The sequence below is a fragment of the Pithys albifrons genome, chromosome 1 (assembly GCF_047495875.1).
Source record: "Pithys albifrons albifrons isolate INPA30051 chromosome 1, PitAlb_v1, whole genome shotgun sequence".
NCBI classification, from domain to species: Eukaryota; Metazoa; Chordata; class Aves; order Passeriformes; family Thamnophilidae; genus Pithys; species Pithys albifrons.
In genome coordinates, this window is record NC_092458.1 from 32579737 (window position 1) to 32606497 (window position 26761).

The 26761-nt window shown below is 38.5% G+C and overlaps 1 protein-coding gene across 2 annotated transcripts in view; it reads left to right on the top strand.

Moving 5' to 3' along the window:
- Window positions 1–25151, top strand: part of TMTC4 (transmembrane O-mannosyltransferase targeting cadherins 4) — a 58380-nt gene extending 33229 nt beyond the window's left edge. For both annotated transcript variants that reach the window (XM_071548877.1, XM_071548887.1), the window contains 9 exons: window positions 1811–1982; window positions 2067–2198; window positions 9711–9790; window positions 9964–10071; window positions 10183–10324; window positions 11002–11116; window positions 11654–11766; window positions 19204–19273; window positions 19786–25151. In XM_071548877.1, coding sequence (XP_071404978.1) covers window positions 1811–1982; window positions 2067–2198; window positions 9711–9790; window positions 9964–10071; window positions 10183–10324; window positions 11002–11116; window positions 11654–11766; window positions 19204–19273; window positions 19786–19937 — 1084 coding nt within the window. In that variant the 3' untranslated portion in view covers window positions 19938–25151. The remainder of the gene's footprint in view (window positions 1–1810; window positions 1983–2066; window positions 2199–9710; window positions 9791–9963; window positions 10072–10182; window positions 10325–11001; window positions 11117–11653; window positions 11767–19203; window positions 19274–19785) is intronic.
- Window positions 25152–26761: the final 1610 nt, after the last annotated feature.

Consider the following 26761-nt stretch of genomic DNA (forward strand, 5'->3'; position numbering starts at 1 on the left):
TTCCTTATATTCACTAAGTGGTCAATCCATCAAATCCATGTCTCTCCAATTTAGAAAGAAGGATTTTGTGTGGAACAGTGTCAAATACTTTGCACAAGTCCAGGTAGATGACACTAGTTGCTCTTCCCTTATCCACCAGTTCTGTAACCCCATTGTAGAAGGCCATAAAATTTGTCAGGCACAATTTGTCCTTAGGGAAACCAAATTGGCTTTCACCATTCACCTCCTTATTTTCCATGTGCCTTAGCATAGTTTCCAGGAGGATCTGCTCCATGATCTTGCCAGGCACAGAGGTGATCTACTAACCTGTAGTTTCTCATGTCTGCCTTTTTCCTTTTTGAAAAAGTAGGTGTTACAATTCCTCTTTTCTAGTCAGTGAGAAATTCACCCAACTGTCATGACTTCTCAAATATGATGGCTCAGGGCTTAGCACCATTTTAGCAACTTCATCTCCCAGTTCCCTCAGGATCTGCAAATGAATCTTAACAAATCCCATGGGCTTGTGCACCTTCAGGTTCCTTAGAAGTTTTTGAACCTGAACTTTTCCTATAGTGGGCAGTGCTTTGTTCTCCCAGTCCCTGCCTTTGCCTTCTGCAATTCAAGCAGTGTGGCTGGAGCACTTGCTGGTGAAAACTGAGGAAGAAAAGTTGAGTACCACAGCCTTCTCCATATCCTGCGTAACCAGATTTCACATTTTCTTCCAGAGAGGGCCCACATTTTTCCACAGTCTTCCATTTACCACCAACATAGGTCATTCTGTTGTTCAGAGTACAAAACCTTTGTATTTTTGTTTTCTCTGGTATTCTGTAATTGCATCTATTTCCTTCCATTCCTATAAATGTTAACAGCCCACCTTGCCTGTCTTTTTGCTGTTCCCATAGTTATTTGCACAAATAAATAATTTTGGAGAAGGGTTGGAATTCTTGCTACAAGTGGTGTCATAATTTGTAGTAAAACCCCACTCACTAAGCCTGTATTGCTAAACAGTTTTCTAATAAACAGTAAAGACAGAAATTATAGTGAAGGCCTAGGACTCTTGGGGATGAGAAAAGAGCAAGAGGTCACATCTACATCACAGTGTATATATTTGTTTGTAATAAATTAGAATAGTCTGTGGCCTTTGTAAGAAACACCTGACCCAGATGAGGTTCTTATTCCCTTATGTTAGCTCTAAAAGTGAGGTACTTGATCTCATTTATCTGAGCTCTGTATAGTCCATAAAGAGTTACCTGCTGAAGATGCTAATATCAATAGCTAAAACAAGGAAGACAAACTGCTCTCGGAAAGTGTGTGTCTTTGCTGACTTTAGAAAGACCATAGATTGCTACCTTTCAAGTGGTTAACCACAATAAATTCTACTATTGATGTGTTTGTTAGGAAAGAAAATGCTCTTTCAGTTGGATGTGCACCTAGGTTTCTTCTTTAACAGTGATGTATGTTTTTTATCCTGTTACTGTCTTACTAGTTCCAAAAATAGACAGGTAGCTTTTGCCATTACTTTTCCTGCCTGTGTATTTTAAATAGTACTTATATAATTAATGTGTAATGGGGCTATTTTCTGGCCTGGAAGCATGAATATTGCTTTTCTGGAAATTATAGTAATGATTTTAAAAGTGCCTGATGGAATGCAATGTCAAAACCTCACTGAAATTTGATCTGATCCTTTTAGTAGCTATCAAAAGCTGTGTTTGAATGTCCTGCTCCATATACACATCCTTCTGCAATGCTTAAATAAAGTTAGTATCTTAAGTAGAAAAGGTACTTTTGTTACAGTTTGCAGTTAATTTGAGAATCTGTTTCTTTTTTGCAGAATCCTTACACTGGGACTTGGATTTCTTATTATTCCTTTTCTTCCTGCAAGTAATCTGTTCTTCCGAGTAGGATTTGTTATTGCAGAGAGAGTCATCTACCTCCCCAGTATTGGATATTGTATTCTCTTTACATATGGATTTAGTCTCTTGAGTAAGCAAGCCAAGAAAAAGGTACCGTCAAAACAATCAGTAAAGCTGATGATGAAGTTCTTCAGCTGAAGTATTTGTTTCTTAACTTGGCTCTCTTTCCTTAAGAAAATCCTTGCTGTAGCAGTACTTGGAATCTTGTTGATAAACGTAATGCGCTGTGCGCTCCGCAGCAGTCAGTGGAGGTCAGAAGAACAGCTTTTTAGGAGTGCACTGTCTGTGTGCCCTCTGAATGCAAAAGTAAGTCAGTCCTGGACTTCTAATCTTTTTTTTCTTTTTTTCCAAGTGTCTGAAATTTGGGGTCAAGGAGGTGTTATGCACAGTTAATGTATTGTGCTACAGTGTTATTCATGGTCTTCCTTAGTGCAAGAGTGACATTGACATGTCAGACACCTAAATTACAGTGGTGGCATAGTCAAAATACCAGACAGTGCAAATTACAATATTGTAATTCAGAACCTGGGGGTGGGAGTGGGGAGGTGAGGGAGGAGGGAGAATGCACTTCAAGGAAAGCCTCCAGTCAAACTGCATGTACTGCTCATAAAATTTACTTAAAAGAACTGTGCGCAAAATTGCAAGTTATTGCAACAAAAATGGCAAAAAGAAGCTAAGTTGTAGCAATATATTCAACTGAATAGTGTCTATGCTGTTTTTAGAATCTTTTTTGTGTACCTTCCAGTGGTATACAAAGCCAGCACAGCTAAAAGGCAAAGGAGCATATCATCAGTGTAATCACAGGATTTGGGGGTAACATCTTTGCTCCCACTTCTCTTTTACAGTGGCTGAATGGGATAGAGTCTTCAGGCATGGGCACTAAGGAAAACTGCAGTTTTGCCTGCAAGGCTTAGTGAGGGAACAAGTAAGATGGTGGGACTGGATAGGACGTTTCAGTGAGCCCAACAGCTGTGTTTGGCACTGGAGAGGGAATCTAGCCTGCCAACAGAGGTGACCTCCACAGCAGTCCTTTGACAGCCAAGAATGTGATCTATGGGAGTATACCACAGAGCCCTGATGTTGTCTGAATTTTAGCTGAGACTCTGTTTGAAGAGCCTGGGAATGGGAATGTGCAGCTTATCAATAAAAATACATTATTGTTTTAAAATATTAGATTTCTGTTATCTAGACTGTTATCTAGACAATACAGATCAAGACACAGGCTTTAAAAAGGAACCTGTGAATGCTCAACTTTGCAAAGAGAATGATAAATTTAGCATTTATTGGAATACAAATATGCAACAGCGAGCTCTAAAAAACATTTATGGCCAGTATTTACAACATGGTGGTGTTTTTTCAGTAATCTCAGATTTTACTACATAGGAAAAGAGCTGTTGTATTTTATTGTGTAGCAGTGGTAGGTGACCATCTTCTTTTTAATGATGACCTCATTATATCTTGTCTTCTGGATGACAAGAGCATACTATAAATGGAGCAAATGCAATCTGTTTTCTTTGTGTGCAACTCCATCCATCTGCCATGGTAAGAGTGCTTTAGACAGATCCTCACTCTTTGCCTGTGCTCCAAGCTCCTTGGACTCAAGCCATGTCTGGCTGGGAAGCTGTGTAGCTGTGCTCCCACAGTACTGTGCTTGAGCTGATAAGCTGTGTGCAAGCTACCGAACTAATGCAGCTGGTTTAAAGCCAATGAATGTACAGGGAAAATGAGCTTGTGTTTGTCAACATTGGGCTCTGTAGACATGCCTGAGCCGTATTTCTGCTGGTGACAGCTTGTGCAAATGGAAAGCGTGGGGATGTGAACAGGGAGGGATTTGTAGGCTAACATTCCAATTTTGCTGAGGGAGTAACTTTGAAATCACAGTACTAGGGAACTTTCCTAGGCAAAAATATTAGAGAGTCCATGTGTGGCAGCCAATCTCTTGTTTTCTTTATGGACTCAGCCATATTTATTACATTTTGTTAAAGGTAAATGTAAAAATTGGAACTATGTTCTGTTCTGATGTTCTGTTGTTGTCTTTGAAATTGCAGGCTTCCTTTAAAATTACTCCACAGGACTTTCTTTCAGTGACCCATTTATTTCAGTGGGAGGTTGGTGCAGACCAAAGAACAGAACATAGATAATAGCTTTTTCTTGTTGTTCTTGGAATATGTTTAATATGTGTTAGTGGCTATGCTTTACTTCCATTATGTAGCAGGGTTTCAAAATCTCAACTTCTAACTAGCGACAAAAGCTGTCCATGTTTTGTGGTTCAGCTCTTTTCAATGCCAAATTGCCTGTGTGAGAATTATGGAGTAAACTTACCCTAATTCTAAATAGCAAGTAGTAACAGCACTGCCTTCTCTAATTTCAAGACTCATCTTCTTTCAACATATCTTTAGAGAGAGCTGAGGATACTGCATTAAACGGGATTGTCTGGCATAGTAGTGAGTGAATCTGCCACCTTTAGTGAAGATGTATCTGGCTTAAGAGATAGAATCTAGGATCAACTTTAGTAAATGTTGCCCAGTGACTTTAAAATTTATTTGAAATAATCAGATACCATAATGAAATTACAAAGTTTTTGACACAATATAGATTTTTAAATGTTTTAAATATTTGAAAATTTATTTTAAATGTTATTTATTTAAGATATTTAAATACAGGTATTTTATATGGATTGGTTGGTTACTTGGGTTTTTTTAAGAGAAAGAAGTATGTTACAGATCTTGGTTAAACATGTCCAGGAGCATGTAACACATTTGAACTTGCATGGCCCTGCACTTAGGTTGCTTTCAAAGGTCATTGGACTGAAACAGTATATGTTTTGAATACATTTGGCACTATTTTTCCTTAGCTGAACAGAAGGTGCCTGTATATTGATTCCATTTCCTCCTACCACCATTTTTCATATTGTATAGATTGACCTAATTCCTGGCGCTCAGTGGTGATAGATAGTGGTGTGAGTTAGAATCAGGCCTGTATTGTTTTTGCTAAAGCAAATTTTATGACCAGTTACAGAGGCTGTTTTCTCCCAATATTTGATTACATATTACAGGCAGTTTTAAATTTAGAGTATTTCAGCACTACTGACATAAAGGCTCACTGGATCCAATGTGGCATCTTTTCATTTGGTGTCCTTATGTTACGAGTTCATTCTGCTTCATTGAAGTACTGGAATATCTAGTTACAAACTATGATAAAAGCATAAACATTGGCTCACCATATCAGACTGCTGGCTTGGATTTATCTCCTTAGCTTTAGACATCTACATCCCAGTAAGTCAGCCAGGCTCCCTTTATAACTGGGGAGAACAAACTGTTCCTTTTACCATGTGGTTCATCATCACCTTGGACTAAATGACTGACAAAGCCTGGACTGCACCCTAGATCTGTGTGTTTTCCCCACTGATGATAAAAGAAGTCCTGACAACTACAGCATATATGTATACATAGCCACCATTTTTCTTTTCCTAGATTTGAGCTATCCGAATGTAAGTTACTGTAAATTGTTGTTATTCTGTATGTAACCTCTACATTCTCCTTGCATCTGGCTTTTCTTTAAAGGATAGAAAGTAATAAACATAATTTTTGAAAGCCATTTCAGTGGCAACTTTTCTGCAATAATAAGCAAAGAAGTTACAATACTCCCAACAGAATGTTACTATCTATCTGCCTTGACATACCAGGGTAAGTAACTTTGTACTTTATGCTTTATGCAAACTGCAATTATTGTCAGTACAAGTTTGTCACAGACAAACTATACTAATGCTGAAATGGTACCGTAAGAATTTGTGAGATTGCTTTATATACTTTCTTCAAGTTCTTGTAAAACCTCTTTTTTTTACAGAACAAGATTTAGTGCTGTCTAAGCATCTGATCTTTGATCCTTAAGGAAGCTGATCTAGAGAGCATTTCCTTTAGATATTGAGGTGTTTTTCAATGCTATATAACAAAAGGGAATTATCTTCTGATGAGTTTAACTGAAATACTGTGGGCTATGTTTATAAGGGCTATTTCCAACGTTTTGCCACCATTTTAGATGAAAGTTTTTTGTATATACTAGCACAGTCATGCAGAAGCAACTTTAGATGGCATTAGCTGCACAAACAAGATGTCAATATCAAAAAAGCTTTATTGTGTTATTATTTAGAAAATATAGCTTCAATAGTAGAAGAAATAGAAGAGTGATGACAGAAGCTGGCATTGAATGGGAGCATCTGCATGTTTCTTGAGAAATTTTGTCATCTGTGCTTTGTTTCCATCCTTCTCGGCAAATGTTCCTATTTGCTGAAAAGGTGATTACAAGCAACTAGGAAGAGAGAATGAAATTGATAATAATAGCAGTGCTCCAGCTGAGAGGGTGTACCTCCTAGAAGATGATGCTACATTTTAATTTCTTCCTATGCTGCTTTGAGTAAAAACAAAACCAAAAAATCAGTTTGATAGTAATTTTATTTTTTAACAGGGAAGTATAATTTTTTCTCTCCTCCTCGTTTAAATGTGTGTGCACATTTAAGCATTTAAATAAGAGTTTGAGCACTATGTATGTGTAACACAGAATAATATACAGTGCTTTTTCTTTTTTGTAGTGTGTTCTTAGGCTCACTGAGGTATTGCAAGCAGACAAATACCTAGAGCCAATTCTTTGCCTAGGCTATGGTGCCTTGTTTATATTAACTTAACACATGACTGTTGAGATCAAGTAGGTTCTACCCCTAGGGTATTTTTACCTGATTGCCCTGATTTCAGAGAATACTTACTATGCATCCGTGAGAAATGCTCCTTTTAGAGCTATTACTGTAAAGTAATTGCCTGTTTAAGACTGATAAAGGAGCATCTGGGTATAATGTAATACGTCATTTCCAGTTAATATTTAATCATTTAATAATGAAGTGCGGTGTCTGCTCTTAAATGTTTAACCAGGAAAGGAAAATTCTCCCTTCCAGGCTGGCATGCACAATATCTGTCAATGCCAGAAGAACCACACCTCTAGAGATGAAATTTAAGAAAAACTCATTGAACCCTCATTTTTAAAGACCTGATTGTTGCCACCCATTGGTACGTACAAAGCACTTGTGTCCCCATGTTGTGCAGTGAGGGGTCATAGGAGAAATCAAGGAGAGCTACAGCCTTGTGCTTAGCAGATGGCAGGGAGTTGTTGCAAGCTTGGTTTGAGTGAGCTAAAGGCTGATCTTGGCATCTCTCTGTCATGGCCAGTGAAGTGAGAGACATGGCTGTGTGGCAGAAGTCACCTGCACCTCTCAAATTACTCTGTGTGCCTGGAAACCCTGGGCTGGCTCTGTTCATAGGAGGAGCATGTCACTGCATATTATAATTCATGGTAGAATTGGGGTTGTTATTGGATATTTATGGTAGGCTGGGGAGGGGGTTTTGTGTTTAGTTTAGTTTTTCTTCCCTTCTTTGTCACCACCCTATTAAGAGGAAATAAAGCTACAATTTAACTTGAAGGAAAATGAGAAAACCTACATACAACAAGGAGCTCTTAATTTTTGGGGTTATTGTATAGAATCATCATTTCCTTCCACAGAGAAGCTATAGCTGGGGGCAAAAGAAACACACCATTGAAATTGCTAGTAGTTTATTTAAATTGTTGTGCTATCAGTTTTAATAGTCTATAGTATGTCTTTTAGTTCAGTTCACAAAACATACATGTGCGCTTAACATTTCATTTGATGTTTTGACTTGAGAGAATTGATATCTCTCATGTTTCTGTAGACTGCACAATTCTTTTCAGAAAAATATTCTTGCTGCTGCTACTTTTGAGATAAAGACGGATATGAAGACATTACTTGTTTAAAAAAAAATTGAGAAAAATAGGATCAGAAAGTGAAATGCTGTTTCCTAACATAAGATAGCTGACGTGAAAGACTCTGAGGGATTGGTGTGTACAAAGATTTTTCTTATCTGCTCTGTCCCTGGTCTTTAGTCAATTTTTTTCTTCAGTAATGCTTATGACTTTTGCAAAATGTCTTTAAAAAAACCCCAACCTTTCATAATGCTTCTTACAGAAAGAAATTTAATCATCAAGATAAAAGTCATTTTGTTTGCTGATATTGAACTGTAAAGTCAGGTACTTAAAGGGCTAGTATACATTATTCAGTGAAATCCTTAATTATTTCTTCTGTTTTGCCCCAGTTTATCTTTTATCTGGATAAATTTTGAATACATCAACTTCGGCACACATAATCAGGGCAATCCAGTTTGATAAGAATGCTATAGTGTTCTGGAAGAGATATACAAATGGAATTCAGTCTTGAGAATGTCTTTCAGGATACTTCATTTTACTTTAATGACTCCTGGGAAAATGCTGTTCTGTGTTTTTGTGTTTTTTGACACTGTCCCCTGATCTGTATGTTTGGTTATGGCTTGATATAAATGTACTATTCCATCGCTTCTTTGCCATGGGCCTTGTCATATTTTTATGAATGTACAGTGGAAGTGCTGGGATTTTTTTCTCTTGGATGCTGTGCTAGAACTGCTTTTATGGGATGCTGAATTTGTGTGCTGTTTTATATCTTACAGTGTGAGGAGCTGCCTCTGTGTATGCTTAGTAAGCTTTATAGCATCTTTGCTGTCCATAAAACCAGTGAAAATACTTTTTCACCCATTCAAAAAAGCATAGGAAATGTTTTTAACTTTATTTGTTGATTGTATGTTACTGCACAGTCACAATCATAGAGATGAAATTCCACAATTAAATACTGTAAAAACTAGGTTAAAACACAACCATGTATGCTGGATCAATAGGTCCCAGATACCATGCCAACTGCAATTAGGATTTTTCACTTGATGGACACATCAGAAAAAATCCTCTTTTGAATGTGGAAGGTGAATTAGAATTATTTAAATGCATTACAAACCTATCTTTTTGAACTTCAGTCTGAAGTTATTCCTGCATATTGAAGAGATTTAAATTATATTTTTGAAGTATAGAAGAAATTACAAATGTGTGTTTGTTTTAAATAAGGTATATAAAGTTTGATTTCAAATAGTAAGATAATCTAAATAATGAGTCCTGATCTAGTAGCTGAGAAATCTCTTTTCAGGAATGAGTACTTACAGTACTTTTCAGCCTAATAATGAAGTCTTTTGAGATTTGTCTTAAAATAGGATTTGAGATGTCTTCCAACTCAGGTTTGTCTTGAAATATATTTATTCCTATCTAGACCTTGCCATAGGTTCAGATGATGCATCTTCTTCCCTGTAGTCTCAAAGCTCTAGATCCTTCATTCTTTTAACAGGCAAGGTTTTCAACATATTGCTATATGCATTATTTCAAAAATGGTCTTCGATATGTTTTTATCCTAAGACAATAATTGTGTCTTATTTTTTGTTTGTTTTTGAAATATGGAACTTCGATTTTCTGTGAATATTGAGTTTCTTCTAGTTTATGCTATAACAAAAGCAAAGTGTAGTTGCTGTAGTGCTTTTTGTGCTATGACAGATTTGATTTGAGTCAGACCTCTCACCTGACAAATAAATGAAATTAAGAGCAGCAGGTCTCTGTACAAGGTATCTTGTGGAAAGTTTGGCAACCTCATTTATAAAACCAGGAAGTGAATAATCTTTCTTAAATAGCTGGAACAGGCAAGCTGATTCATTAATTTATTCCTCAGGTTTTGTTATACTGTCTTCACTGTATGCATTGCCCAATCTTACGTATCAACCAACACCAAAAGCAAGCAGCAAATGACACAAGTGCTGACTGTTTGTCTTTGGAGAAAGAATTCTTAGCTACTTGGCTCCACAAAATATCTGACTGTATGACATCTGGTAGAATGTCCATCTGTGTTTTCAGGTGCACTACAATGTTGGCAAAAACCTGGCTGACAAAGGAAATCAAAGTGCTGCAATCAAATACTACAGAGAAGCTGTAAGGTATTAGAAATTTTACTGCTTTAATGATCCGTCCTAAAATTGCTTTCATGTTTAACATGAAGAAAATGCTTAGGTATTCATTTTCATGTTCTGCAGCATTGCAGAGCTAGCAATTTGCATATATTAATACATGTCCCATACATAATAATCATCTCTTAAATTTTAAATTTTAGGTTGAATCCAAAATACGTGCATGCCATGAACAACCTTGGAAATATTCTGAAAGAAAGAAATGAGCTCCACGAAGCGGAGGAGTTGCTGTCCTTAGCTGTACAAATACAGTATGTTTAGAACAATGCTAAGCAGTGTTTTGCACCAGCTGAGCCAAAATGATTTTGTGTTTCAAATGCTTACTTGTCCTCTCTCTTAGTATGTTTTCCCTATTTACCCAGACCCGATTTTGCTGCTGCATGGATGAATCTAGGAATAGTACAGAACAGTTTAAGAAGATTTGAAGAGGCAGAGCAAAGCTACTGGACAGCAATTAAACACAGGAAAAAATACCCAGATTGTTACTACAATTTAGGGCGGTTGGTAAGTGCTTTTGAATAAATGATAGCTAAGACTGGTATCTGTGCATCTCTCTGTGTGTATTCATGTATTTATTATAATTCTACTTTACTGTTAAAAGGTGATATTCCAGCTTGCTTGTATTGTATTTCAGAATGATTCATACTTTTCATAGCTTTTCCTATTTCTTTTCTGGTATATTTCCTACCTTACAACCCTTGGTAGTCCTACTATTTCATATGAAGAGGTGTAAACAAAAATGCAGATTTTGACAGTTTTTTCCCCCAGAGTATATTATTAATTATTTCCCACTATTAGACTGTTTTAAATTCATTAGTATATTATTAGGTAGAAGAACTATGCTGAAAAATTCGAATCAGATTCTTGGAAATATTTATATTAAATATTTACTAATTCTCTTGTGTAGATTTATAAACTTTATGCTGATTTTTCTCCCCATCCTATTGGTACATGCATATTTGAAGACAAGCCTTGCTCCCAGAGGAAAGCCGAGGAAAATTACTATATATAGCACTCTTCTATACTAGCATAGTATTCTTTTCACATTTCCTATTTTTATCTATAAAAATAAGTGCTACTAGAATGGAATGAGACATCAACAACTCTTTAGTGTCTCTAGTGCACAATGGGAAAGTAAAGCACATCACAGAAAAATTAACTGGGGTTTTGTTTTGGTTTAGTATGCAGATTTGAACCGCCATATAGATGCATTGAATGCGTGGAGGAATGCTACAGTCCTGAAACCAGAGCACAGTTTGGCTTGGAACAATATGATAATATTGCTCGATAACACAGGTAAAAGCCTATTTGAATGCTTTAATGAATACTTCAGTGTCTAGCAAAACTTAAGGCTTTATCTGTATTTACCTTAAAGAAGCTCTACTTCCTCTTTGGCTACCCAGACACAATCTAATAATAAAAAAATGCCTTCTGTCTCAGTGGTTTTAAAGCATCACTTGAAATCCGGCACATAAATTGAATTTCTGATCCTTATTTGAAATACCATCATTGTGCATGCATGTTTGTATTATAGACTAAATTTTGGCACTTTTTAATCTGTGCTTTGTTTTTTTTTTCTGAAGATGTTGTCTGTTGAAAACAAAATGAGGACTTTCCGTTGTCTTATCTGAAGGATTTTACTTGGGTGGGTGGGTGGGTGGGTGGGTGGGTGTGTGTGTGTGTGTGTGTGTGTGTGTGTGTGAGAGATACCTGGCTTTCTTTAAAAATTCATGCATCAGCTATTCATGAAATATGTGTGCTTGCAGCATAAAAAGTAACTAATAAGGCTGTGTTAAAACATGCCTTCTCTTTTTCCACTACCTGGGCTCCCAGGCAATCTAGCTCAAGCAGAAGCAGTTGGAAGAGAGGCCCTGGAGTTAATACCTAATGATCATTCCCTTATGTTTTCATTGGCAAATGTACTGGGGAAATCACAAAAATATAAGGTAGGCAAAGAGAGCTTTTTGACTGTAGGGTCTGGGGTTGGTTTGGTTGGGATTTTTTTCATTTAAACTCCATGGAAGTTTTTTGTAGAAACTGTTTGAGGAGACCATTGTGGACTATGACTTAGATAACCACCATTTCTGTCACAGTATTGGTATGTGATTCTGGCCTAAGCTTATCCAACCTTATTTCAGATGCCTGGGTTATGAATGTTGCTGCCCTACACTATGTCAGTGGTCAGTGGAGAAAAATAGGCTCTTAAGCACACTAGAGGGCAGTTAGGGTCTTGTGTTGCTTCACTGCCGAGGGAGAGAGCCTGCTCTGAATTAGAGACCTGGTTTCAGGAATTCAAATTAGATGGGATAGATGCTTTTGGTATGTAAAGGAAACAAGCTTCACCATTACCTGATATGAATTCTAGCCTCTTTGCCTCAGATACTGTCTAAAATAGAGTTACATGGGTCTGTTATTCCCAAATTGAGGGTGGGATGCCTGGGTAATCCCAGAATACTGTGAGAGAAAGTCTGTACATTGAACAATGTATTGAACTTTCTTTTGGATGCAGTGGATCAGCTCAGCATTAGGTACTTGTGTTTGCAAGTAGGAAATGTAATGAAATTGATGAGAATGACTTATTTTCCAAAAGGAATTGTATGAGTTGACAAAGAATAAATCATACACAGTTAATATATTTAGTTGGTTTAATTGACTCCACAGTCAGTGTATAATATGATACTATGTATGTCATAAGGACAAATTAATAACTTTTGTTGTTTCTCAGAAAATCATCATTGACTTTGGAGGGGTTTGACGTCTTTTTGATAGAGATAATGTGAGCAGCACTGAAGGAACATCCTCAGTTATATACAAAGTAGTAAGATTTTGTCATGTGAAACTTGACAGGGCAAGAGGTTTATGGATATTAGGGATTTTTTTTTCCCACAAAAAGGGTTGTAAAACATTGGAACAGACTGCCCAGGGAAGTGGTGGAGTCACTATCCCTGGGAGTGTTCAAAAAATGTGTGAATATGGCACTTGAAGGGCGGTCCCATGGTGTAATGGAGAGCACTCTGGACTCTCAATATCAAGGTCATGAGTTCGAGTCTCAGTGGGACCGTCCTCTGGCAGTTCAGTGCCTCCCTGCCATCCCATCCCGTCACATCTTGGATGCTCAGCAGGGTCAGCCCCGGTTAGTACCGGGTGCTGTGACAGTCCCGAGGACTTCACTGTCACTGTCCAAGCTCGCTCGGCCGTGGCAGATGGACCTTGGGACTTAAACGGTGGGGCCAGTTCTGCGCACGCTGTGCCTCACCTAAAAAATCCACTGCACAGGCTGGAAGGGCACACCCACGTGGGGAGAGCCCTTCCCAAATCTTTGTGAAGTTTGGCTATACATACATACATATATATGGCACTTGAGGACATGGTTTAATGGTGAACATTGTGATGGTGCTGGGTTGACAATGTGACTTGATGATCTTAAAGGTCTTTTCCGACTTTAATGATTCTGTGATTCTTAAAAATAGATACATTTTTCTACCAGTTATTGTTACCACTTAAATTTCTACAGTATTGTTCAGCTATGGAGTCCTGAGCTGTCCACATGTGAAGCCAGAGCCTATGACAACCCAGCACTTCCCTTTCTTTGCATTAGTGATGCTGTTAAACACCCTGTCACTGTTCTTCTAGACTGGCTGGGTTTTTTACCTGTAGACTCTATTTCTTTTGTCTTTCTACCTGAGACTGTTATCAAATATAATTTAGGTTAATTTAGCAAAGTTGCAGAAGGATACAAATTAACATCTAGAATATATAAGGGATGAGATTATGGAGGAGGTAATTGGTAGGATGTTGATTTTGGTGAATCATGGCTTTGAAAGAATAGAGGATTGTATAGTCATTCTTCAAGAAGAGTATGTAGCATAATAAAATAAAGAGCATTTATAATGAAATGAGTTGAAAACAAGCTAGAAAACTTCTCTAGATATAGGAGAAATAAGTCTGTCTTAGTGGATTTAAAAAATAAAAAACGAGGTAGTGGGTTTGATTGGCAGCTCTGAAAGGTCATTATGCTACAGGAGAATGTGTTGGAGACAAGGTAGAAATAATAGTAGGAGAAAATGAAGCTTTCAAGTTGGCATTCTGAATAAAGCAAAAGGAATAGTGGAGCCCAGGGAAGAAAGCAGGGAGCCAGTGAGTATTTAAATAGTTCAATGTAGAGTAGTATGTTTGTGCAGAGCAAAAAATTTAACTAGTCATTTAAAACTGACGGGTTGCAACAAGGAGAGCAAATTAAAGGAATTGGAAATTGGACTCACTTACAAAGGTTATGATCTCAGCAGCTGTATTTTGCATTACCGAGAAAGAGGAGATACAGAGTTTTTTCTTAAGTAGGAGAATGCTAAGTGATAGTAAAAAGCATGGAAAATTCAGATTTCTTGTCCACCTCCTCACAATGTAAAAACAGAGAAGTGGATGGCTCTTCAAGGATTTTCACTGAATGGGATTGGCGGGGTGGATGAAGATTGTCAAGGTGATGGAGGTAATTTTCAGAGTGCTGCCTGGCTGTGTCTGATGTGTTGTATAACCTCAGGCATTTCATTTATTACATTACTTGTTATGTGTCTGTATAGAAGTTGTTACACTGCCTCTGTAGCAGTAAAAGAAGATTTGTTCTGGGTTCGTTTTTTTTTTTTTTTGTTATCTCTTTATTTAAAAGACATTAAGTAAAAAAGGTTTTATTATGTTATGGGAGATTTCCTTCCAATAAGCACACAGCATTCTCCATCAGTTTCAAATGCACTCTGAAGATAGTTCTCCTTTGTCACCAAACAAAAAAACAACCCTTTGCATTTGTATCTACTGATGAATGATTTATTGTTTCAGAAAGAAAAGCACATAAAGGATGAGCTGTTTCTATAGTTTTGTTTGGGGTTTTTAATTAACATCTGTTATTCCAAGTTAGAGTTACCATTTGAATGCTTGTACTTAGCCCAATGGATGAAGAATCAAGCTATCTTTAGTTCTTTGAAAATATGTATGCTGTATTTTTGTTATGTATACATCTATGCTTTTTCTGTAAAAAGTGCAATAAATTGAAACCATTCAGCATTTTGAAGTAAAGCCAGACTACAATTTTGTGGCCTTGGCAGCAGATGGAATGCAGTGTGCTTACCCCCAGGCCTTTGCTATATGGAGCCTGCAAGTTTCTTGCCAACGCTTAAAGATTTGGCAAGATGCAGCAATTTGAAATATCACTGATGTACTGGAATGTATATTTACTCCATATATCTACAGTAATATGAATATGATGCACCTTAAATAGCCTTTAATCAACCAATATGCTTCTACTCACTGCTGAGCAAAGTAGTGGTGATAAAAATGTTGTCAGCATGTAGTTGGAGATGTATGGTAATGGCAGCCAGCTCCTGAATATTTATTTCATTAAATTTTCTGGAAGTGCTTTGCACATGTTGCCCCATTGTGCTTCAGCAGTGAAAGGATGTGAGTCCATCCATTGGGTGCTTCTCTTTTGTGTAAGTGGCAACTTTTAGGCATAGGACTGAATTAACTGAACATAATATCTTTCACTTTGATTGCTGTTAACCTGCCCAGTGAAGAAAGCAGAGCTTTACTTATTAGACCAAAATACTAAAATTTGCAGTGGGAAAAAATATAACATCATGGGAGTTATGATTACTGCATTGATACAGGGACCCCTCAAAAAATGGATTTTATAAAATCATAATGATCTTTACCAATTTTTAATCAGACCTGTACTAATCTATACTATCAGCCCTTGATTTTAGCTTGTAGCTTAATTTGTCAGTTATCTTAGCCATGCATAGCTTTAGACAAAGAGGAATTTAACCCTGTAACTGTAAGAAATAAACAAAAACCTTGTTTAGATTAGAGGCTAAGCTGTAAGAAATAAACCAGAAAACCTGACCAGGCTGAGTCTTGAAGCTGTACCATTGTTTAGTTAAAAGGAAATATAGGGCTGCAGTGGTAAGAGCAGTCCATTAGATATGTTAGAAGTCACCCTAAATATACTGCTTAACTTTGGGGAGGGGTTATCAGTTGCAACCAAGTATATAAACGTGGAAACACAGAAGTCTCATTGAACATGTCTTTGGTGGAATTATCCCCCGTGTTCCAAGCGCTGAATAAAAGGAAGGAAGGATCTCACTGACATGTGAGAAGAGTCAGTTTTTATCTACTCTGGATTATCTGATCAAGTAGTTGTAGCACTAAGGTCTCCTCTCCACCTTCTCTACTGAAGGCTGAAGAGATCCAGTTCTGTCAGCTGTTCCCTGTATGTCTTGTGCTCCAGCCCTTAACCACCTTGGTGGCTTTCTGCCAGACTCACTAAAGTATGTCTGTGGGTTTTTTTGTAACGGAGACCCCCAACCTGAACACATAGTCCAGATGTGGTCTCAGAAAGAGGAGAAGGAATACTTCCCTGGGGCAGCTGGCTGTCAGCCCAGGGTGTGGTTGGTCATCTTTGCTGTGAGGGTACGCTGATGGCTTTTACTGAATTTGCTGTCTAGCAGGCCCACCAGATCCATTTTTGTAGAGCTGTTTCCTAGACAGTTGCTTCCCAGGCTGTACTTTTGCATGGGATTATCCCATCTGAGATGCAGGACTTAGCATTTACTCTTGTTGAACTTCATGATATTCCAGCGGTCCGATCCTGTTCAACATCTTCATTAATGACCAGGGTGATGGGGCAGAGGGCACCATCAGCACATGTGCTGATGACACCAAACTGGGAGGAGTGGCTGGCTTGGCAGGAAAGCATCTGAAGGTCCTGGTGGACACAAGATTGGACATAAGCCAGTAGTGTGTCTTTGGGGTAAAGAAGGCTAATGATATCCTGGGTTGTGTTAGGAGTGCTGCCTGTTGCAAACAGGTTGAAGAAGGTGATCCTTCCTCTCTACTAGTGAGGTTACACCTAAACTCCCATGTCCAGTCCCCAGAGACTCCAGGGAGGGGCCACAAAAGATGATGAAAAGACTGGAGCATCTTTCCTGTGGGGGAAGGTTGAGCCTGGAGAAGTTTCAGGGGAAGGATCTCAATGTACATACCTGGAGCGTGGATGAAAGTAGATGGAGCCAGGCTATTTTCAGTGGTGCTCTGTGTCAGGACAAAAAGCAATGGGCTCAAACCAAAACAAGGGATATTCCCTCTTGACATCAGGAGATGCTATTTTACTGTGACCAAAGATAGGCACAGGTTACCCACAGAGGTTGGGGAGTCTCTGTCCTTGGAGATGCTGCCTGGACATGATCCTGGGCAGCTGGCCTTGCTTGAGCAGAGAGGTTGGATCAGATGACCACAAAAGGTCCATTCCAGCCTCAGCCATTCCTTGATTCCTGCTGTCTGTTTCTCTGTACTGCCCAGGTCCATTGAAATAGCAGCTCCTCCCTCCAGTGTATTTATCACTCCCTCCTCTTAGGTGCTATCTGTAAAGTTTTGAAACTGCATTCAGTCCCATCATCCAAAACATTAACAAAGTCACTGAATAGTATGGGTTTCAAAGTAGCTTTAACAGTCTGGGCATGACAATGCTGGAGCAATTGCTGATGCCATAGAAAAACAATGCTAAATGCACTGTGGATTCACATGCTCTCTAAATATACAGACATCTGGTTCCCTTGTTAACTCCTAAGTATTCCTTCTCCTGAAACAGAATCAATCACAGACTGGTTGGGATTGGAAGAGACCTCTGGAGATCATCTTATCCAACCCCACTGCTAGAGCAGGTTAACCTGGAGAAGGTTGCACAGGATCACATCCAGGCAGGTTTTGAATATCACCAGGGAAGAAGACTCCCCAGCCTCTCTGGGCATCCTGTTCCAGTGCTCAGTCAACCTCACAGTAAAGAAGTTTTCTTCACGTTCAGGTGGAACTTGCTGTGCATGGGTTTCTGCCCATTGCCCCTTGTCCTCGTTTGGCACCACCGAGCATGATTCTGTCCTCTCAGCACCCTCCCTTCAGATGCTTATAGTCATTGATGGGGTTCCCTCTCAGTCATCTCTTCTCAGGGTGAACAAACCCAGCTCCCTCACCTTGTAGCCCTCCACTGGACTAGCTCTGAGATCCCTGTGGATTGTAATTTCCTTGACCTGAGAAGATGAAGGTACTTTCTTCATGAGTCTATCATGGCTTGAGAGTGGCAGCCTCAGCTGTGCTTAGCAATGCTTTAAAGGAGCATGTTGTTTGGGTTTGAATTTGGACATATGGAAAAGTTCTTAAGTCACTCCAAGTTGAGTGACTCAATCTTGACATCAGAAATATCTTTTTCCCTGAAGGAACCCTTACAGAAACTTATTTCATGCTTCACATGAGAAGATGGTGGAACTAAAAATCTGATTGACAGGCTTTCTTTCTTAGTAGAGTCTGTGTCATGTTTTAAGCTGTAAAAGCCTAGCACAAAAAAATGGACTTTTCTCCAGGTTATTGTTCTCACATACCTCAGACAGCAAGTATGTGCATCCAGACAGAAGCCTATGGCATTGAGGTAATTTTATCTTCAGATCATTTGCATTGAAACTGAATGAACAACTTTCCCTAAAGCACAGCACAACATAGAAATCTATGTCAAATTTGCTCTCAAATGTCTAAACTTGCATGTAAGTGAGTAAATATGCTCCATTTGGATTGAGGAGGTGTAACTTTTTAAACCTCAGCAGGAAATATGCTCTAGGAGAAGAGTATCTGTATTAGCAGCTAGTTTGGAAAAATAAGATTGTTTTAATTAGAGAATAAATTTAGCAGTAAATTGTTCTCTGAATACTTGTTGAGGGAGCTCAGGTTTTCTAAGAAGTACTCAGATATCAAGAGACTTAAGAGTACACAGTGCAAGTGGGAATGTGGAAAAGTAACTGGTGAGGAAATGCAAAGGATATTCAGTTGACATGATTTTTTACGTAACAAGCATTTATCTACTCTTCATTGGGAACCACGCTGAAACATGTTTGAACAGGATTTACTGGAATGCTGCTATTTTTAGTGCTAAAACTATTTTAAAAGGAAAGGTGTCTAAAAGCAGTTTGCTCAGATCCCCAACTCTATTATCCTTACCCTGATTGCATACATAGGGAAAACTTTGGCAGGTAATGTTCAAAAATATTGTAACTGTAAAAAAAAGAATTTAAATAAACAAGTTTGCAAACTTCACTAGTGCCTCATAATTTTTCCCTAAAATAACAGCAGCCTATGAAAGCATGGCACTTATTTATAGCATTATTGCTGTTTTCAGGCGGCTGCAGTCAGCTAAGCTATAGGATCACAAAGGCTCACAATATTCATATGGTAGTGTCACATAGATATGACACAGTTTTTGAGGGAGTTTAATTACAATCATGGGTAAATTTGGCATTTTATATATGATGAAAGTAGACTGTCCTGTTGACTTATTATTTTGAATTATTCAGGAATCTGAAGCTTTGTTCCTCAAGGCAATTAAAGCCAATCCAAATGCTGCCAGTTATCACGGTAATTTGGGTAAGAGCCTTTCTAACTCTTATCAGCTGCATTGTTTATTTGCTTCATATTCATTATGTTTAAAAAGAAAAAGCGATCTTTTGAGCCTTCTTCCTGCAGGGCAGATTTCTATTTTACTTTCTAGAAGAACTGCCAGCCAGAAGAACAGGGCACTAAACCAGAAAAGCTGTCACATGACACATCAAGAGGGCTACACAATCCAGCCCAGAGGTAGCTGCATTTCAGTGTCTGCAAATTGGTTCATTTATGCTATGCTTGTAACTCGCAATGAGCTCACCAGATAAGAGCTGCCATTTATGGCTGCATTGTAATTCATTCCTTCATCATTCCCATGCCAGTTCTGCTCCCAGGCTTTGCTCCTGCATTTGGCAACAGAACAAACAGCTACTGTGCCACCAGTCAGTGACAGACCCTCACTGGAAACAAATACTTCAATGTTGTTTTCCAAGTGATTGGCAAGATTGCACATTATTCAACAATATTGCTAATGAAATTCCTCATTGATGTTCCAGCTGTGCTTTATCATCGCTGGGGAAATCTTGACTTAGCAAAGAAGCACTATGAAGTCTCTCTGAAGCTTGATCCTATGGCACCTGGAACCAAGGAAAACTACAACCTCTTAAGAAGAAAACTGGAGCAGTTGCAAAAGAAAGGCGGTGCCTGACGTTCCTTTTCAGGTTGTCCGTGCATGCTGTTTACGAGTAATGTTACATGGGTACTTTTGACCATGTACAGGATTCAAGTTATTATTTCTCAAAAATGATAACACCACCAGCACCACACACTTGAATGTCCAGTTTTGCCCTCCTACAGATCCTAACATTTCAGCTTGCAGGATCATTTTATTTTTACTCTTGAACTGCTTTTAAAGTCCATTAGAACATTTTTATAGGTATATGAAAGCAACGCAGATGGAATTTCACAGCATACATCTGTAATTTGATATCTTCATCTGACTTTTTAGTAGCAGGATGAATAGCAGAAGGCAGTTTTATATCTGAAAGTGATACTTAAAAGTGCAATTTCCTGTTTAAATCTTGATCTTTTCAAGTGTGAAGAATATCTGACCACTTCAGTTTTATTGCTGCCTTCTACTGCCAGTCCTGCAGAGCCAGTGGAAGAATGGATTCCCTCCAGCACATCAGTCTACTCATATAATTTGAGTTGTGCCCTTATGCTTGTTTCTGTCCCCAGCCTGTGAGGTGTCAGGTTTGTACAGGAGTAAAAAAACAGAAGGATTTGACCATAAATGTTTGACAGCCACTGTACTGCTGAGGTATGCTTGAGTGTAGGAAATACTCTTATGACAGAGATTTTGGCAAGCAGCAAAGGGGAATGAAGTATGAGGCAACAAAGGAGTCAGCTGGAATTTCTTTCTTGCAGGCAGCCTCATCTAGTGTAGACATCAGGGGCAACAAGTCAGAATTGCTTTAGCTCCTGTGGCAGGTCAGCGGTCTAAATACAGTATAGTGTCTACAGGAGCTAATTGCTATGTTCTCGGGCATTTCAGTGCTTTCTGGTTAAGGTCATTTCACCTCTCAGCTCCTGTGCTGCTGGCAAATAAAGAGATAATGTCTGTGAAGAAACAACTGTGCAGAAGACCTGACCTTGGCTGTTGATCTGTTACCTGGAAGGAACTTGGCCTCATCTTTGTCTCCCTGTGGCTCATGTGTTTGCTGAAGGGACAGATAAATAAGCATAGCTGTTAATGCATAAACTGAGCACATCGATTTGGGATGATTCAGAGATGGTATATGTTGATACCATGTTAACCTCTTAAAAGTGGCTAAGCTTTAATACACTTTTGAACTCTGGCTGTCCAGAGTTGTTTGTGGTGTGCTAATATTTACATTCCTTTCTTCAGGAACTAGTCACGTCTGTGTATTTGTGGTGGGGTTTTTTGATTGGTTGGTTGTGTTTGGGGGGTGTTGAGATGTTTTTGTTTGTTTCTTTGTTTAAGATGGGAAGTTTGCTATTGGATGTGAAAACTGAGGAGCTTTACCTCTCTTTTCATATTCCTTTATTCTTTCCAACCATGTCCCCTGCAAGAAATTGAGCAGTGCAGTATTTGCAGCTTTCCTACTTTGTCCAACAATTATTGTATAGGAGATTGTGTAATGTTCTCCATACAGAACTCCTTGTTTTTGTGTGGAACCATTTAAAGTGTCAGGGAAATTATAAATTGCCTTGGAAATGCCAGTTGTTTCAATAACTAAATGTGTCTACAGAGCACACTGCAATACTGCAGAGCTAGCAAAGCATCCTCTGACTAAGCTAGTTCAGCTACTTTAATGTAATATTTTTGCCAGACTAGCTGTAAAGCTAGGCAGCAAACTGGCAGTATGGTGCTGTCCACAAATTTGGCTTTGAACAAACTAATACAGATACATTATGTAGTATGTTGCAATACTGGGTTTGGTCGAGGTACCAGAGGCATATATGTTTGCTCCTCTCCTGCAAATACAGCCTGTTTCTCAGCCGGACTAATTAGTAGGGGTACTAAGTTGATGCAGTTGTTTCCATTTAGAATCATAGAATCATAGAATCGATTAGGTTGGAAAAGACCTCCGAGATCATCGAGTCCAACCCTTGGTCCAACTCCAGTCCCTTTACTAGATCATGGCACTCAGCGCCACATCCAATCTCAGTTTAAAAATCTCTAGGGATGGTGAATCCACCACCTCTCCAGGCAGCCCATTCCAATGCCTGATTACTCTCTCTGGAAAGAATTTTTTTCTGATCTCCTACTTAAATTTCCCCTGGCAGAGCTTAAGCCCATGCCCCCTTGTCCTATTGCTGAGTGCCTGGGAGAAGAGACCAGCCCCCACCTGGCTAGAACTTCCCTTCAGGTAGTTCTAGACAGTGATGAGGTCACCTCTGAGCCTCCTCTTCTCCAGGCTAAACAACCCCAGCTCCCTCAGCCTTCTTCTGGTTTCTGGACAGAAGTTTCAGAAACTAACTTCTGGATATATTTGCAGGATGTAAAGATGCTCTTTGGTAAGCAGAATGCTGTACCAGTATTGCTGGTCATCTTCCAATGACCAGCGTAGTTTAGTCAATACCAACTTTTGTATCTGAAAGGTGCTGAAATAGATTCACTCTTCAGTACAAACAGCAGGCTTTTAAGGCTTTCCTTACATAGCCTACTATTCATCAGATATAGAGAACACATAGCTTCTTCAGTCATGAGGAATTGAAGAGTTGGGGTCTGGCTGGATGAGCTAATTTATAGCAGAAGATAAATGTGTTTAATATAATCAAGTCTTTTCTGTATATTTGGAATATGACATCCTGAGTTTAAATTATTATTCTCATCATAAAGTCCACATGCATAGCTTTCCCTGTTGCTTTCCATATTGGCTTTACAGAAATCCAGTAGATCAATATTACATATGGGGTATGAATTCTTTCTAGGTTATTATAAACCAAAGTTGTTGTAGAAATTCCTTTTAGGAAGTCAGTTCTACTCAAGAGTCCTAGATGGAAAAGACAGACAAACAAATTGGATGTTTGTTAATATTTGAAAATGTTGTTTACTTTCCAGTACAGTCAACGTGATTTCTTCTTGATTAGCTTTCTGGCTACCTGTATATATTTTTGTGAGGATTTATTTGTTTTATATTATTTTCAATGCTATAGAAATTTCATGTGATTACTTGTATGATGGTAATAAGAAGGATACACTTACATCTGAGTGTAATGCAAAGGCAGAATTGTGTTCAAAAGAAACCACAAAGATGACTGCTTTTCTAATAAAAATTTCCTTAAGACTTTCAGGAATCCTAAATAATTTTTTACTTTATTTTCAGAAATATTTTGAAAGTGCAAATAATACAGTGTGTTTTATTAAAATGGTTATAATGTTAACCTTTTGCTTGGTTTTTCATACCTCATAACTGACTCATGGAATAATGCAGAACACTCAATCTGAAACAGAAAAAGGTGAAGAAAAAGTGGGTTTGTGCATAACTCTTGTTGCAAACATCGTCTGACTTTTCAGCATGCTGGATTTTTTCCCCATTGCCAATAACAGAAGATTAAAGTTTCCTTATCAGCTGGCCTGCTTGATTCTCTAGGGAAATTAAGAAGCTTGGTTACTTTTTCTTTTTTTAAATATTGCCTGTTCAAAAATACAGAATGATTCAATACACAGAATAGAGTCTGAAAAACAGTCACAATGGCTGCTATGGATGGGAGTCTCTTTTCACCAAAAACTTCCAACACAGTTCTCATAATTTATGTTTCTCTCATGTTGAGACCAATGCCATGTACATGAAGTTTCTTGTTATTTAATTTCATATTTAGTATTTAAACTTTATAGACGTGGGTTGTGTGTGTGTTTGTGAGCACTGAGAAATAAAAATCTGCAATATTTTTGAATGGTTTGTTAAAAATACTGCCTTGTTCGCTGGAAACTTGTTTCTTTCATATCTGAGATACCTGCATCTGAGCTATTTGTCCTAGTTTCTCTGTATAGTCCTGGGGTACTGGGGGGAAACAAGTAACATCAAATATGATTCATGTCCTAAAGGAAGTATCTTTAGGATGTGAGGAGTGATGTACTTGAAGCAGGTATTTGTCTTCACTAATTTCAAAGGGTTACCAAGGTGATCAGCTCATATACATGAAAAAAATCTCACTGCTGCTTTCAGTTAAAGTAATGTGGTCCCATACACTTCTAGCATTCCCATACGTTATTGGCCCCCAAAATGTTAAAAGACTGGCATTGAAGCAAGTTGCCAGGTCCTTGCCTTTAGAGTTGGGATGAGGGAATGGGATAAGCAAATTAAGGTAATTTTGTTAAATTTACATCACTGATAAAGCATTGAATATCAAGTCTCTCTGTATGAAAACAGAACATTCAGGTCCAGTTCAATTGCTACCCTGTCTGTGTTTCTGTAATAAATGGTAAGAACTTCTTACTGAATTGACTTTTGGTGTCCTTCACTCTTACTTCAAAAAGCAATCTAAACCAACTGTAAATTTGCAAAGGTGAGATTTTTTTTTCTTGAGCTGAAGTTGCTGTTTCAAGCTACAGCTGTTAGAATGTTAAATGTGATAACAGCCTGTTTCAGTGTGGTGAGGTTTTTTAGTTTCAATATCTTGATATTTATTTGCTGGTTCATTCCTGTGTTCCCTATTTCATGTGAGCATTGGTGCATTTACATACCTGTCATTACATGCACATTCCCAAGTGCTTCTTGGCTTAGCCCTTTCACTGAATAATGCTTCCACAGCCCTCAGTGTGTCTCTACCAAATGCTAAGAACACATTTAACTCACAAACATTAAAATTTGCTAGAAACAAGAGTGAGATCACATGGCTGGGTTTCTGCAATGTAAACAAGCCGAGGGAGCCAAACTTCTGTCATGCACCACCATGTACATGCAGCAGGTGCCACTAGTAATGGCACTTACCAGCCAGACTTGGTGCTGGGCTGCATGGTAACGTGAAGTGGTTGTACATAGGTGTAATGTCATAAACTGACACAGCAACCTGGACCCTGTGCTTTAAGGAAAAAGGACCATATAGTCACTACAAAGAAGAGGATGTGCACAGCTGCATGGGCTATCAAGCACTAGAGGACTGATGACATTTGTGTTAGAGACCTGCACTGCAGTGTTGTGGCATGGGTGTTCAGTGTGTGTCAGTAATGATACATGTCAAATGGTTCAGGGCTTTTTAAAATAAATATTTTTGTAGGAAAAAAACCCTACAGGTACTGTGTAGCTTGTGATTTCTGAGCTGACCTTTTTTTATGTAGCGCTAATCATTTAGATTGCCAGTGATGTTCCCGTTTATTCTCAGCTGAGCAAGAAGTAAATACATTTGTAATTAAGTCATGAAATAAATCTGCATTTTGCTATCTCTTTTTTTGCATAGATTTTAATTGTGACAATGGTGTTTATTTTTGTAGTAAGTTTTTGATTCAGGGTTCTGCTAAAGGCTGGGAAGAAAATCTTAATGGGCCTAGTAGATTGGCACTGGGACATACAGGAAGACGTTCTCTTAGAGTAGCAGTTCAAAATCTTCATTCAGCATCACTGTATTGATGTCAAGTGTGTGTGCCTAAACAACAAAGAGAAGCACTTAAAGAAAGTGATAGAAAACGTAACTTAATTAATTCAACCTCTAAAACAATAAAATACAGAAAGCAAAGCAGGAGCTACTGCCTCAAATGCTGAGCAATCTTCTTGTCTGCCACAATCTGATCTGTTACCAGGTGTGCAACAAGCCAATAATTACACACCTAAGAGAGACACTGATTATTTATTTCAGAGTTGCACAAGCCTAGGTGCTTGGTGGTATCCCACTAATCAAGCACACCATCTATCAAAACCTTTTACTACCTATGTATTTTAGCAAACAAAGGAATTAGTGTTCCATAGTTCTCTTGTTAATTAGTACTCTGTCTTCTGTTGGTTAATGATTCTCTTGCTTCTCATGCTTATTAGTCCACATGCTGAGTCTTTATCTTCTTTTGGGTTGGTGGGTTCCTTAGATTGGTTGTCACAATCTCCCCTTGCCAGAATTATCTTTTACCCAGGTGGAGCTGATCAGCACAGCTGGTGACTTGGGTTTATTAGTTTCTTCCTTATCTTGGAAGTTCTGCCAGATGTCTTTGTGGCCCATAAATTCTGCATTCTTTGAGTCTGCTATCACTGGTGCATCCTTCTTTCCAAGCTTTGTTAAGCTCCCCCTAGGTGTGAGATCACTGAAATATGTCAAGCCCTAAGCTTTAACAAGGCAATTCTACCAACAAATAATTTGTTTTTCTAACACATGGACCTCACTTAGAGCTTGCTTGTTAGCCATCTGTTTCACAGTCTAAATCTTCCTTCTTGTTGACCAGGCTTGAAAGTATACAAAGATCAAACATCAAAGAACATCCTTTCTTAAGAAAATTTGTACATATTCCATATTTTGCAACAATCTTACCCAATGTTAGAGGTGCAATAGAATCATTCAATGCTAATTGTGTAAGAAAGTGAATAATCTGTAATTGATGCAATGTGGCTTCCAATTCATGACTAGTCAAGGATGAGAGACCAACACCATAATATTACTTGCTGCCCTGATAACCAGGCTACAGAATGGTGCTTTTATGTGCCAGAGAAAATCATAGAATATCCTGAGTTGGAAGGGACCCACTGGGATCATCGAAGTTCAACTCCTGGCCCTGCACAGAAGAATCACATGATGTACATGAGAGTGTTGTCCAAATGCTTCTTGAATTCTGACAGGCTTGGTGCTGGGGAGCCTGTTTCAATGCCTGACCATCCTATGGGTGAAAAACATTAATACACAGCTTAAACCTTGCCTGACACAACTTATTCCCTTGGGTCCTGTCACTGGTCACCAGAGAGAAGGTAGCAGTGCCTGCCCCTCCATTTCCCCTCTGTGAGGAAGCCATAGACTGCTTTGAGGTCTCCCCTATCTCCTGCACACTGAACAAACCAAGTGCTTTCAGCTTCTCCTGGTATGGCT